Source organism: Callorhinus ursinus, unplaced genomic scaffold, assembly GCF_003265705.2.
Source record: "Callorhinus ursinus isolate GAN/ISIS: 27379988/994484 unplaced genomic scaffold, GSC_fseal_2.0 scaffold13, whole genome shotgun sequence".
Classification (NCBI taxonomy): domain Eukaryota; kingdom Metazoa; phylum Chordata; class Mammalia; order Carnivora; family Otariidae; genus Callorhinus; species Callorhinus ursinus.
The window spans coordinates 6,376,625-6,388,400 of NW_027397075.1; the positions used below are offsets into that span (position 1 = coordinate 6,376,625).

Here is an 11,776-nt window from a genome sequence, read left to right on the forward strand (position 1 = left end):
CTCAAATAAATAAAATCTTTAAAAAAAAAAAAACAAAAAAAGCCAGGTGTGCTAAAGAAAGTATATCGGATAGATGGTTTCTTTTCTTTTCCCCATGAGTGGGGACGTGGGACTGGTAAGAATGATTAGAAATTGGAAAGAGTCTTGGATCCTCAGATTCTCTTAATTGATGATCACAGACCTGCCCCAGCCAGTTGCCTTAGTTACTGTGTTCTGTATCCCGCACACATTCTTTTATTCCACACCTTTGCTCAGGCAGTTTCTCCTTTCCGGGAAGCCCTGTCACTTTCTCTAGGGTATTTTCCCAACTCCTCACCTCGTGATGATTCTTGCCACTTCCCGGCTTGGTATCACTTCCCATCGTGTTTGGCAAGTAATGTGTGTGCGCCCCTCAGGCCAAGGAAATGTTTCCTCAGAACACATAGGCCTAGGAAATGGGTGAAACCTTATTCTCGATATAAGACTCTACTGTAATAACACGTTTGCCGGTCCCTGTTGGTTTGCTCCATATTTTCTGTTCAGCTCTGAAGGAGCTATGTTTATGGAGCCCAGAGTTTTCTGCAAGGTAAAGTTCTGAACCAGAACTATCCTGATGAAACCAGATTATTCTAGCATGTTATAGTACATGTGCATGTATAATAACATATAAAATAATAATAACCTCACATGCAGTACTTTGGGTGTCTTTGTTAGCGTTCTAACTCTGGTTATATCCCACATAGTAATTAATACTTTGTTTATTTGGGGAGAGGGGGGAGAGGGGGAGAGAAAGAATCTTAAGCAGACTTCACACCCAGAGTGGAGCGCAATGTGGGGCTTGATCTCACAACCCTGAGATCCTGACCTGAGCCAGAATCAGGAGCCACCGACTGAGCCACCTTGGCTCCCCTAATTAATATTTTGGACTCTGGGTATTTGTGATGATTTACTTGAATCTTAAATCTCTTCTCCATACCATTGAAGACTAGATATATTTTTAAATGTTCTTGGTAGAGTATTTGCTTAAATAGCGTGAATGAAGTTTGTTGAAATGACTGAATTTATTGTGCATTCTGTGGAATAGAAGCATACGTTTTCTTCCTCTGTTATAATGCTTTCTTCCTCTGTTCCATCTCTGTATTTTGCAGGTCCTTGCCTCATGGTATTCGATCAGATTTAACAGATATTTGTTTACTTACCAAGGATGAACCCAATTTAACTCCTGAAAAGACAGAACGGTTTTACAAGAAGCTTTTGAATAAGCATGGAATTAAAACCATATCTCAGGTCAGGTGTGGTTAATATTTTCAGGACAATTAAAAGATCTGATTCAGTCTTTGAAGTGATAAGTAATACATTTCTACCTACTAACCTACTAGTAGTAGGTACTAGTACTACCTACTAACCTAGTATTTCTTTCCTAGAGATTTTATTTTTTTTTATTCATTCGTTCATTCATTCAGAAATTTTATTTTTGCATAATCTCTTCACCCAATGTGGGGCTTTAAACTCACGACCCTGAGATCAAGAGTCACATGCTTCACTGACTGAGCCAGCCAGGTGCCCCTAGGAATTTAATTTTTAATTTAATTTTTTCTTTCTAATTTTCACTGGCTTTTGTAAGGCATGTTCCATCTTCTCTATGATGAATGAGCTGTTAAGGTTTCTTGACCTAAAAGCTAACATGTACATCAGTAACTTTTTTTTTTTTTTTTTTTTTTTTTTTAATTTTTTTTTTTTTTTCTTGAGAGAGAGCGCAAGCCAGGGGAGAGGGAAAGGGAGAAGCAGGCTCCCTGCTAAGCAGGGAGCCTGACGTAGGGCTCAATCCCAGGACCATGGTCTGAGCCAAAGGCAGACACCTAACTGACTGCCACCTAGGTGCCCCATCAGTAACTTTTATGTCTTGAAGAGTTTACAGAAGATTGCTCCAGTAGGTCAAGGTCAGCACTTCCAGAACATTCCCGGGCTTGCCTCTGACTTGGCACTTCCCGTAGTGGTTTGTAGTTTGTTGGTGTCCTTTCTTTATGTGGCGCCCCAGCTCCTCTCTGTGTCCCCATCGGTTAGCACGGTGCCTGGCCCCTGCTCGGTGCTCTCCACATGTTCACTAAACTGTGGCTCTGGGACATTTTTAAGATCCGGACACAGTTATAGCCTGAGTATTTCTAATTTTTGTTCAAGTTCTTAACTTTCTGTGTTTGTCCTCTTCCTTGTGTTTTCTAGATTATCCCCCTCCGAACTTTAAAAAAGGAGTATAAGGCCTATGAAGCCAAGCTCCGCCTCCTGGGCAGTTTTGACATCTTTCTCACTGATGCAAGAATCAGGCGGCTCTTGCCATCCCACCTAGGGAGACATTTCTATCACAGAAAGAAGTAAGTTTCTTAGCAGTAACTGGGTTTGAGCAGAGTGAACTTCGTAGATGTATATACATTCTGCTCCAAGCACCTGTGTGTTCTTACAGAGTTCCAGTGCCTGTGAACCTTCTAGCCAAGAATTTATCCAGGGAGATCAATGAATGCATAGGTGGAACGGTCTTAAACATCTCTAAAAGTGGTTCCTGCAGGTAGGTCAGAGGTAACAATGTGTGCCCGTGTCCAGTCTTATAGTCATTTGATAATAATTGCATAAATCTTTTTTTTTTTTTTTTAACAAGGTCGTCTTAACGAAACCAGATCCTTCTATTAAAACTAAGGTCCATCCCTCAGAAGTATTTAATTCTCTAGAAAAGCGCCGTCCCATAGAACTTTCCACAGTGATGGAAGTGGTCCGTATCTGGGCTCTGTATAGGAGTCATTAGCTGTACATGGCTGCCGTGGCCAAGGAACTGAATTTCTAATGTTACTTGATTTCAGTTAATGTAAACTGAAATAGGCAGGTGTGGCTGGTGGCTCGTGTTTACTGTGTTGGCCAGGGCACCTCTAGGTATTGCAGAAAACAAGGACAAAACCAATGCTTAGGGAATGTCAGTGGTTCTGGGCTTTTGTGTTTCCCTGGCTCATACTACCCGTTACGGGGAAGATCCCCTTCAGCCTTGGTTTAACTTCTTGTTCAATGAATTCATTATCCGTCCTGTCTCATCATGCCGTCAGGTGTCTCTTTGTTGTCACGCTGATTTCTTCTGACTCAGGATGCCGAGCTGGGTGGAACCCCCACACCCAGCCTCAGAAATCAGGAGAGACCTTGGGGCGCCTGGGTGGCTCAGTCATTAAGCGTCTGCCTTCGGCTCAGGTCATGATCCCAGGGTCCTGGGATCGAGCCCCGCATCGGGCTCCCTGCTCGGCAGGAAGCCTGCTTCTCCCTCTTCCACTCCCCCTGCTTGTGTTCGCGCGCGCGCTCTCTCTCTCTCTCTCTCTCTCTCTCTCTCTCTCTCTCTCTCTCTCTGTCAAATAAATAAAATCTTTGGGGGAAAAAAATCAGGGGAGACCTTTTGGGGCGGTGGTGGCTCCCCAGCTAGACAGAGAATGTGGCTCCACCTTTTTTATGAGGCTGAGGGGCCAGTTAAGTTTGAATGCTTGGCAGTTGAGCAGGAGGAGGGGATTTTTAAACATATTCAGCATCATTTTTTTTTAAAGACTGTTTATTTATTTGAGAGAGAGCGAGCACAAGCAGGGGGAGCAGGAGGAGAGGGAGAAGCAGGCTTCCTGCCGAGCAGGGAGCCCGATGCAGGGCTCGATCCCAGGACCCTGGGATCATGACCTGAGCTGAAGGCAGCCACTTCACCAACTGAGCCACCCAGGCGCCCCCAGAATCATTCTGAAAAATAAGCTGCCTGGGGCATCTGTGGAATGGGGATGGGTAGCTGCCAGGAGGGTGGCTCTGTAGGGTACAGCAGCCCCTCCTAAAGATACCCCAGGAGTCTCTGTCCCCAGGGGCGGCACCCATGGTAAAACTGACCGCCAAGATGTCTAGACGCTGCTACCCGGGGCGGTTCTGGGGTTGTCATCTGTCTGCAGGGGGCCGATCCCTTAACGGGCTGTAATGAAGTGGCTGAGAAGAGTTGGTGGTTGGGCCTGGGCCCGACTCTGGTTGTAGGCAGACGTCAGAGTCATGGCCCATGGGAAGTGATGAGCTAGCCGATCGGAGGCCTGGGGGCCTGGGATGGATGAGCAGCAGAGAGGGGGGCGGCACCAAGAAGGCAGATGAAGGAGCAGCGATCTCCTCTTTTCCTCCGGCAGACGTGTGGGCAGCTAACAGACAGCACAGACTCCTGAAGCATTCTTGGCTCTCCCTTCACACCCACCCTCCCCCCGCCGCCCCCCATTCTTTCCTTTCCCCTCTCTCCCGTCCCGTCCCCTCCCCCTGTCCTCTCTCCCTCACTGCTTGTCATCTTCCCGCCTGGGAAACCAAGGGTGTGCTTGCAGCCGGCAGTGAGCACACAGCGGGCAGAGCCCTGTCTCTGGCTGGAGGGAGGTGACAGCACCAGCCCCGTCTCGTCCTCACTCTGCGACCCCCAGCAGACCATGAGCCCGCCTTCCGGCTCCCGCAGTGGAGGGACAGGGGACCCTATGGCTGAGCAGTAGAGGAACTTTCCACTTGGCTTCTGTCTGCACCCTGCTTCCGCTGAAGGGATGGTCTTGCCTTTGGCCCGAAGACTCTCTTACACGAGGGACAAGAACTGTTGGTCTTAGAGATGACAGCTGGGTCAGGGCAGGGGACCACGAAGATGCAAGCATCCCTCCTAGCGGTCTTTCCTTTCCCAACGGCCCCTCCTCAGGAAAGCTCGAGGGCTGACTCTGCGACCCGTGTTTTCTAGAATGAAGGTAGAACTTCCTTCAGCCCTGCCCACTGACCGATAGGCCTCACAGAGCGGCTCCTCCATCACCACTTCACGGTGTGATGAATTTCAGGCGCAGGGCATTGCCAGAACACGAAGAGAATAATCTCCCTTTAAAATAGATTGAACGTAAGCAAGACAAGCCGATCAGAGAAAGACCGTTATCGTACGATCTCACTCATGTGGAATTTAAGAAAGAAAACAGGATCATAGGGGAAGGGAGGGAAAAACAAAACAAGATGAAATCAGAGAGGGACACAAACCACAAGAGACTCTGAATCATAGGAAACAAACTGCGGGTTGCTGGAGGCAATGAGCACTGGGTGTTACATAGGACTGATAAATCACTGACCTCTATCTCTGAATCCAAGAATACGTTATATGTTAATTGAGTTTAAATAAAAAAATCAGTGGTATATAACAACTGCAAAAGAAGAAACAGTGAAGCCCTAAAGATTTTAAGGTTTCTACCTCTGATTTTTTTGGGGGGGAGGGTCACGTATTTATGTTTCTCCACCTGCCTGTGCTTTATTTTGAAACACAAATTATTTTTTTTTTAATCTTTGTGTCTGATATTGTATTAAATTCCAGTACTATCCGCGTTGGCCACACTGGAATGGAGGTTGAACACGTCATTGATAACATCATCGCCGTCACGAAGGGGCTCTCCCAAAAGTTGCCAGAGGTGCGGTCTCACCAGTGCATCCATTGATTGATTGTGTAAAAGAACCAGAACCCACACCGGTAATACCATTCTTGTCTGTTGCAGAAGTGGGAGAGCGTGAAACTCCTGTATGTGAAAACCGAGAGGTCCGCTTCCCTGCCCATCTTTTCCTCGTTTGTCAGCTGTCAGGATGAAGCCAAGGGATTATGCACCCCCAGTCAGAAGAAAAAGGTGAGTAGGATTTTACATACTGGGTGGGCTTAGTCACAGGTGTAAACACAGCCCAGGGAAAGGAGCGCATGCCCTTTCTGCCTGACCTGCAGTGCTTTCCCAGTGGTCCTGCTTTTGCGTGCGTTCTTCCCGCTTTACAGATGAGGTCCGTTAGCAGTGGTGTGAATAAAGCATTTCGGGGTACAGATATCTTGTGTTTATTGGTACGGTAGTTAAGTGGCCCGAGTAGGCTCAGCAGGGCCCCGTGTAGTGGCAAGAGGAGCTAAAGGAAAACCAAAATCTAGTTCATTAAGAACATTTTTCTGGGCACAATTTACTATTGCGTTGGGCTAACAGATAACCCTTCAGTTTGGAAGTGTAGGTTTTCAGTGCTATTGTAAAAAAAAAAAAAAAAAAGCCAACATGAGGGAAAATTCCGTTTTCTTGCTGTTTGTTAGACCAGTCTCCTAGTTTGCTAACACTTTTCTTTAGCCATGTTAATCACGTGCAGTGGGTTTTTAATTTGGGTCTTTTAATTTTTCTTTTCTTTTTTTTTTTTCTACTTGTAGAAGTTGCGTGTTTTCTTCTTTTTCAAATTGGCTTTACTTCTCTTACTTTCTTATTACCTACCTACAAATGGTTCTCCAGTTTACCGTAATTCCTGGAACACATTAAGCATTCCTGTTGTATCGTCGGATCATTTGAGCGGCACCATGCTGGTGTCCCAGCTGGTTCTGTGTCCCTGCTGGCTCCTTGTGGACCTGGTTGTCTTTTGTGGCATGGTCGTCGCATTGGGAAAATGATTGGTAGAAATAATCTGAGGTGTGAGATAAAGATCTTTCTCTAGAAGATTTCCATTTCTGTCTGCTGGGCACCTCAGGGCCCTGGGCCTGGGGCTCCCTGAACGCACATTTCAGGGCTTGAGATTCCCTGAATGATTCCGAGCAAAGAATGCTGAGACTCTGCACAGCCCCACTTCCTGTTTGTCTTTACCCCGAGAGTAACTCACTGGCCTCCCAGCTTATTGTGGGAGGTTCCTCTTACAATCCCTGCCTGGTGAGGACACTGGGACTTGATTTCTCTCCATCCACCCGCACCCCCTGGTAACATAAAAATTAGGGATCCGCAAATACTCTTGGCAGAATTTGCCTCTGGGCTCACTTACCCACTGGGTCCTTGTTTCAAATGTCTTGCAGGTAGTTGGTTCCTTGATGCCTTTAAGGAAAAAAAAATTTAATATATTTTACCCCTCTTTTTTTTACTTATTTTCATTGGGAAGGTGACCCAGAATAACAGACTGCTGTTACCAGAAGCAAGAAATCTGAATTTTTTGCCATTTATTAGCAGATTGATTTGAGGACTTGGTGAAAATGTTGGAATTGCTGGTTAAAATGGAATCAGACATAGTTATGAATGTTATTGAACAGGACTCTGTGGTTAGGATAATGGAACTCTAGCTGTGGAAATGTTTTACTGTTTTACTTACAGCCACAAGCCTGCAGTAGGGAAAAAATGATCAGTTGGGGGGGGGTTTTTTGAAATTGTTTTACTGAGACGTAAATCACATCAGAATACTCTGCAATTTAGGATAATTCTTAACTCCCCCATAAACGAGATCAACTTTCATGGAAGCTCCAGCTGCAACCCAGGTTCTGAGTTCTGACGTGTAATTCACAGAGCGAACATCTTCGGCTCTGAGTTAAAACCAAACTGGAGTCGACGCTCACGTGCTGGTAATGGGGTTTGTTTGCTCGGAGTTGGTAAGATCGAGGCACTTTTCAGAAGCCTAGGGGGAATCAGAACTGCAAGTGCCGAATCTCTGCCATTTATTTGCCGACAAGTGTATCCCTTACTAAAATTGTGCTTGGGGTTTTGTGTGTGTGTGTGTGTGTGTGTGTGTGTTGTAGGAAGCAAAGAAAAAACAAAAACAAAAAGAGTATCGTGAAAAACAAAAAGAGAAGAAGAAAAACAAAAGGCTTATGAAACAGGCTCAAAAAGCTCCGTCGGCCCCGGAGAAGGAGGACGTGGGCCCCAAAACTGGTGGTACCGCGGCAGCCAACCCTACCCCCAGGAAGGAGGAGCCAGGAGCGCTCGAGAAGAAAGAGGGCAGTAGAGTGAAAGCTCGGTCTAAAGTGCAGGAGGAATCCGAAGACGAGATCCCTCTGCTGGTGCCTATAGGGAAGACGCCAGCGAAAGGAAACACAGAGGTATTTTCTTTGATTTTCATTAGAATTGTAGGAAACACTGCCCATGGTTTCCAAAAGCGGGCCAGGGCAGAAATGTGAGCAGTGGTTCTGTTGCTGACGGGTGAGTCCTGGATCCCCCATGTCCTAAGCCTTAGAAAACCAAGCAGGGCCAGGGCGGGCTTGGGTGCTGGGCTGGGTCCCGAAACCTCTCCAATGCCCCACCCCTGCTGGCTCCTGGAATCCGACTGCATGGATTTCACCAGATTGTTTAAAGGAACGGAGTTTTTTAACTTTTTGGTTCTTCGGTACGGTTTTTCCTCGTTCTCACTGTCCATCCAGCTGCTAGGAAGAAGGCCTCTTGAACATGAGGGGGAAGGAGAGGGGGTGTTAAGAGCCCAGAGGGCTGTCCTCACCGCGGGTACACCTGCATGTTCCTGGTGTCAGGCTTGGCCTCAGCATGTGGGAGTGACAGTCCCAGGGCTAGCCCTGCCCTTGACCCATTTGGTATTTTGTCCGGTAGCAGCAATCCCTAGAATCATCAGGGTGTTTAAATTTTCATGTCCTGGCAAAAGTATTCCTTGTAAAGGTCCCCCCCTGCCAAGTGCTACTGAGGTTTTAAATCTACTTGAAGTAAACACAAAGGATCAGTGTATTACCTGGAAGCATTGTAGTTGTTTTTAACAAAAGCACACTGTGTGTGTTCCCACGGGATGGGATGTAATATGCTGGAGATTGGAAGAGGGGAAGGCATAGCTGACCGGGTGGTGTGTAGCTAGAGCCGTAGAAGTGTTCGTGCCCTTTGAACCCAGCTAGGAAATAGGATCAGGGTAATGACCTGCAGAAGTTTCATTGTTGTTCACTGTAGAGGCACAGATTGAGGACACATCGTGGACCCTTGCAGTAGTTTTTATGAGTAATTTAAAATGATGTTCAGTCAGGAAATACTCAGTGACCTCGGAAATACTAATGAAGTTATTGGGGAAAGGGCATAACATTTGGCTTGCTTGCATTTATTTATTTATTTATTTTAAAGATTTTTTTATTTGAGGGACACCTGGGTGGCTCAGTCGGTTAAGCGTCTGCCTTCGGCTCAGGTCATGATCTCGGGGTCCTGGGATCAAGCCCTACCTGCCGCTCCCCCTGCTTTGTGCTTTCTCTCTCTCTTTCTCTCTCTCTCTCTCTCTCTCTCTCTCTCTCTCATAAACAAATAAGTAAAATCTTAAAAAAAAAAAAAAGATTTTTTATTTGAGAGAGAGAGCATGGGTGGTGGGGTGGTGGCGTAGAGGGAGAAGCAGACTCCCCACTGAGTAGGGAGCCCAACGTGGGGCTCGATCCCAGGACCCTGAGATCAGGACCCGAGCCGAAGGCAGATGCTCAACCGACCTAGCCATCCTGGCGCCCTAGCATTTGGCTTTTAAATGCATGCACACTTGTGGGGGGAAGGTAGTGAATAAGAGGTAGTTAATACAGTGTGCCAAAGTTATTAGAGAATTTTGTTTCTTGTATTTCCTATGTTTTACAAATTTCCCATAACAATCCTATCATTTTATATTTACTGAAAAGCAAAGTCTTGCTTTGCTCGCTGTTTTTGTCTCTCTAACCTCCTTCCATATTGGACGCGTCTGTCGCTAGAGTGCTGTCCCCCCTGTCATCTGGACTGCTGGGAAATCCCAGCCTCCTGGCGTGCGACACTGTTCCCTCCAAGAGCCTCTCGGTCTGCCTTTGGGAAGCAGGGTTTCCTGACAGGCGGCCCGGGTGGTTTTTACACACTCAGTTTGGGAACCTCCTGTCCTCACCCACAGGCAAGGAATATACAACTGAAGGGGGAGAAGAGTCAGGATTGGGGCACAGGCTCTCTGCGGTGCTCCCAGTGGGTGATTTGGGTGTCCCCACGAAAGGCAAAGGCAGTTCTCTGTTGATTGGACCTGGGAGAGCACCAGGGTCCTTAGGAACGGAAAACAGTTGCCTTTCAAAATGCCTGCAAGGCAAAAGGCAAAGCCATCCCTCATCTCATTGTATTGGGCTGCCCCTTCTGGGGGTGACATGATAAAGATGACAGTTTTCAGAGTGACATTGTCAGGGTTTGTCTTCCCTTGGACTTAATTCCCTGCTTTTTCTTAGGTGCAAAAACACGCCACAGGAAAGAAGTCTCCAAAAAAGAGTCCTGCTCCCAGAACACCCCGTGGGAAGAAGAGAAAGGCCTTTCCGAGTTTGGAGACCCCGAAGGCTGCAGAGCCCAAGACCCCAAGCAATGGCCTGGGGAAGAAGCCAAGAATCAAAGAAGAGGCAGAGAAAGAAAAAAACTCTTCACTGGGGAAAAAAGACCCAAGACAGATGACCAAAAAGCCAGGGGCCAAGTTCTTCACTACCGCTAGTAAATCTGCGAAAAAAGCTCCCCGCACCCCCAAACAGTGGCTCAAAAAGCCCAAAGTACCCCAGTCGACCTAAAAATAGAGACTCAAGCAGAAGGAAACATCTACACTCCCCACAGAGCTTTTTAAAAATGCCGGGGTCCTGACCCCCACGCCGTGCATCCTTCTCCCGGGGTGAGGCCCAGACTTACCTATTTTTTAAAACCTCCGCAAGTAATCCTGACATATGTTTGTGTGTGTGCGAACCAGTAGTTCTGAAGTAAATCCATTTTTTAAGTTGCTCTTCTGGCATTTGCTAATAGGACGGGGAAAATACAGTGCTCCTCGGTGGTGGTTTATTATTAAAGTGTACCATTTGCTTCTGAGCAAACCAGCGGCCTTCCCTGTCTTGCTGGTTTTACTTGAATCCCTCCGATGTGACCCTCTCTGCCGTCTGTTTTCCACCCTCTGTTCACCTAGGCTCCATACACGAGTTTGTGCAAGCCCTCCCAAAGCTTGTCCGCATTACCGGGATGGGCTCGCTGCCAGACACTCGGCTGTGGAACGTAGGGGAAAGTCTTGGTGGGTTTTGGGAAGGGCCCTTGAGATCGAGATAATTATCTCCGGTGGCAGTCCGCCACGGCTGTGGGTCATTGAGTCAGCGTGCCTTCGGTAAGGTTAGTTACCAGGGAGCTGTTGACAGGCACTGAGTTGAGTCCTGCCTGCTAGAGGCAAGAAGTAGTCCCGTCTTCCTCCAGAGCCCTCCTCAGCCTGTGTGCATTTACTCAGTGTGGACTGTGTACATTTGGGATGACCGTCAGATATACTCTGAAGCAGTAAACGACTCCGCCTCTCCCTAGGTTGGAATGGGGGTCCGCATCCCTGGCGGTGAGCGATGGACACACTGTCCTAGTGACCAGTGAAGTGTGCTTTCCAAGATGACATGGTTCGGAAACAAGTCGGGCCTCAGGTGGTCCGCCTTCAAGTCCGAGGAGCCAAAGCTTTTGCTTTTTGGATTGTAATGTTTTTAAATCACGAGAGCCTCTAAAATACTCAAGTGTGCGTTTAATGTCGAGGATGAGCATAACCGTGTTTCCCACAGAAATGAGGTGCTGTGGGGACGTGGCCAGACTGGCTTCAGAGATGGAGATTTAAGTGCTGTTTTGCAGAGGCAAACTTGTGGACATAATCATGCTAGTGCTCTCTCTACGGGGTGGGGGGGGTAGCTGTGTATCATGTTTTCATCCCAGCCTCTAGCCAAATAAAGATTTTGCAACACCCAAGTGATTCTTTGGTCTGTGGCTTGGTCCTGATTGAACATGAAGCAACTGTTTACCTTCCTTGTCCTTTGCGCATCGGGTTTCACTCCTAAATTCTCTACGGTAGAAATGGCAGATTTATTGAAACTTCCTCAGTTGGGGAACGGGTGAAAATTCGGAATTGCAAGGAAAAGGCACAAGTCATGCTACTAGATATCTAGTAGCTCAGGCACGATCCCAGCTGACTGATAGGGCTACGAACTGTCAGGGGTCTGCCCAGGGGCCCAGAGGAGTACGAGAGGCCTCTGCTACAGTGGATCAGGCTTTTGGGGTTCAAGAGGTAAGTATGTGGCTGT

At 47.2% G+C, this 11,776-nt stretch overlaps 1 protein-coding gene across 1 annotated transcript in view; it reads left to right on the forward strand.

The window, feature by feature from the left end:
• RSL1D1 (ribosomal L1 domain containing 1) overlaps positions 1 to 11,448 on the forward strand; it is a 13,631-nt gene extending 2,183 nt beyond the window's left edge. Inside the window, exons 3-9 of the mRNA XM_025855560.2 lie at positions 1,128 to 1,266; positions 2,200 to 2,348; positions 2,438 to 2,539; positions 5,342 to 5,435; positions 5,520 to 5,645; positions 7,532 to 7,831; positions 9,932 to 11,448. Coding sequence (XP_025711345.1) covers positions 1,128 to 1,266; positions 2,200 to 2,348; positions 2,438 to 2,539; positions 5,342 to 5,435; positions 5,520 to 5,645; positions 7,532 to 7,831; positions 9,932 to 10,258 — 1,237 coding nt within the window. The 3' untranslated portion in view covers positions 10,259 to 11,448. The remainder of the gene's footprint in view (positions 1 to 1,127; positions 1,267 to 2,199; positions 2,349 to 2,437; positions 2,540 to 5,341; positions 5,436 to 5,519; positions 5,646 to 7,531; positions 7,832 to 9,931) is intronic.
• The last annotated feature ends 328 nt before the right edge of the window (positions 11,449 to 11,776 follow it).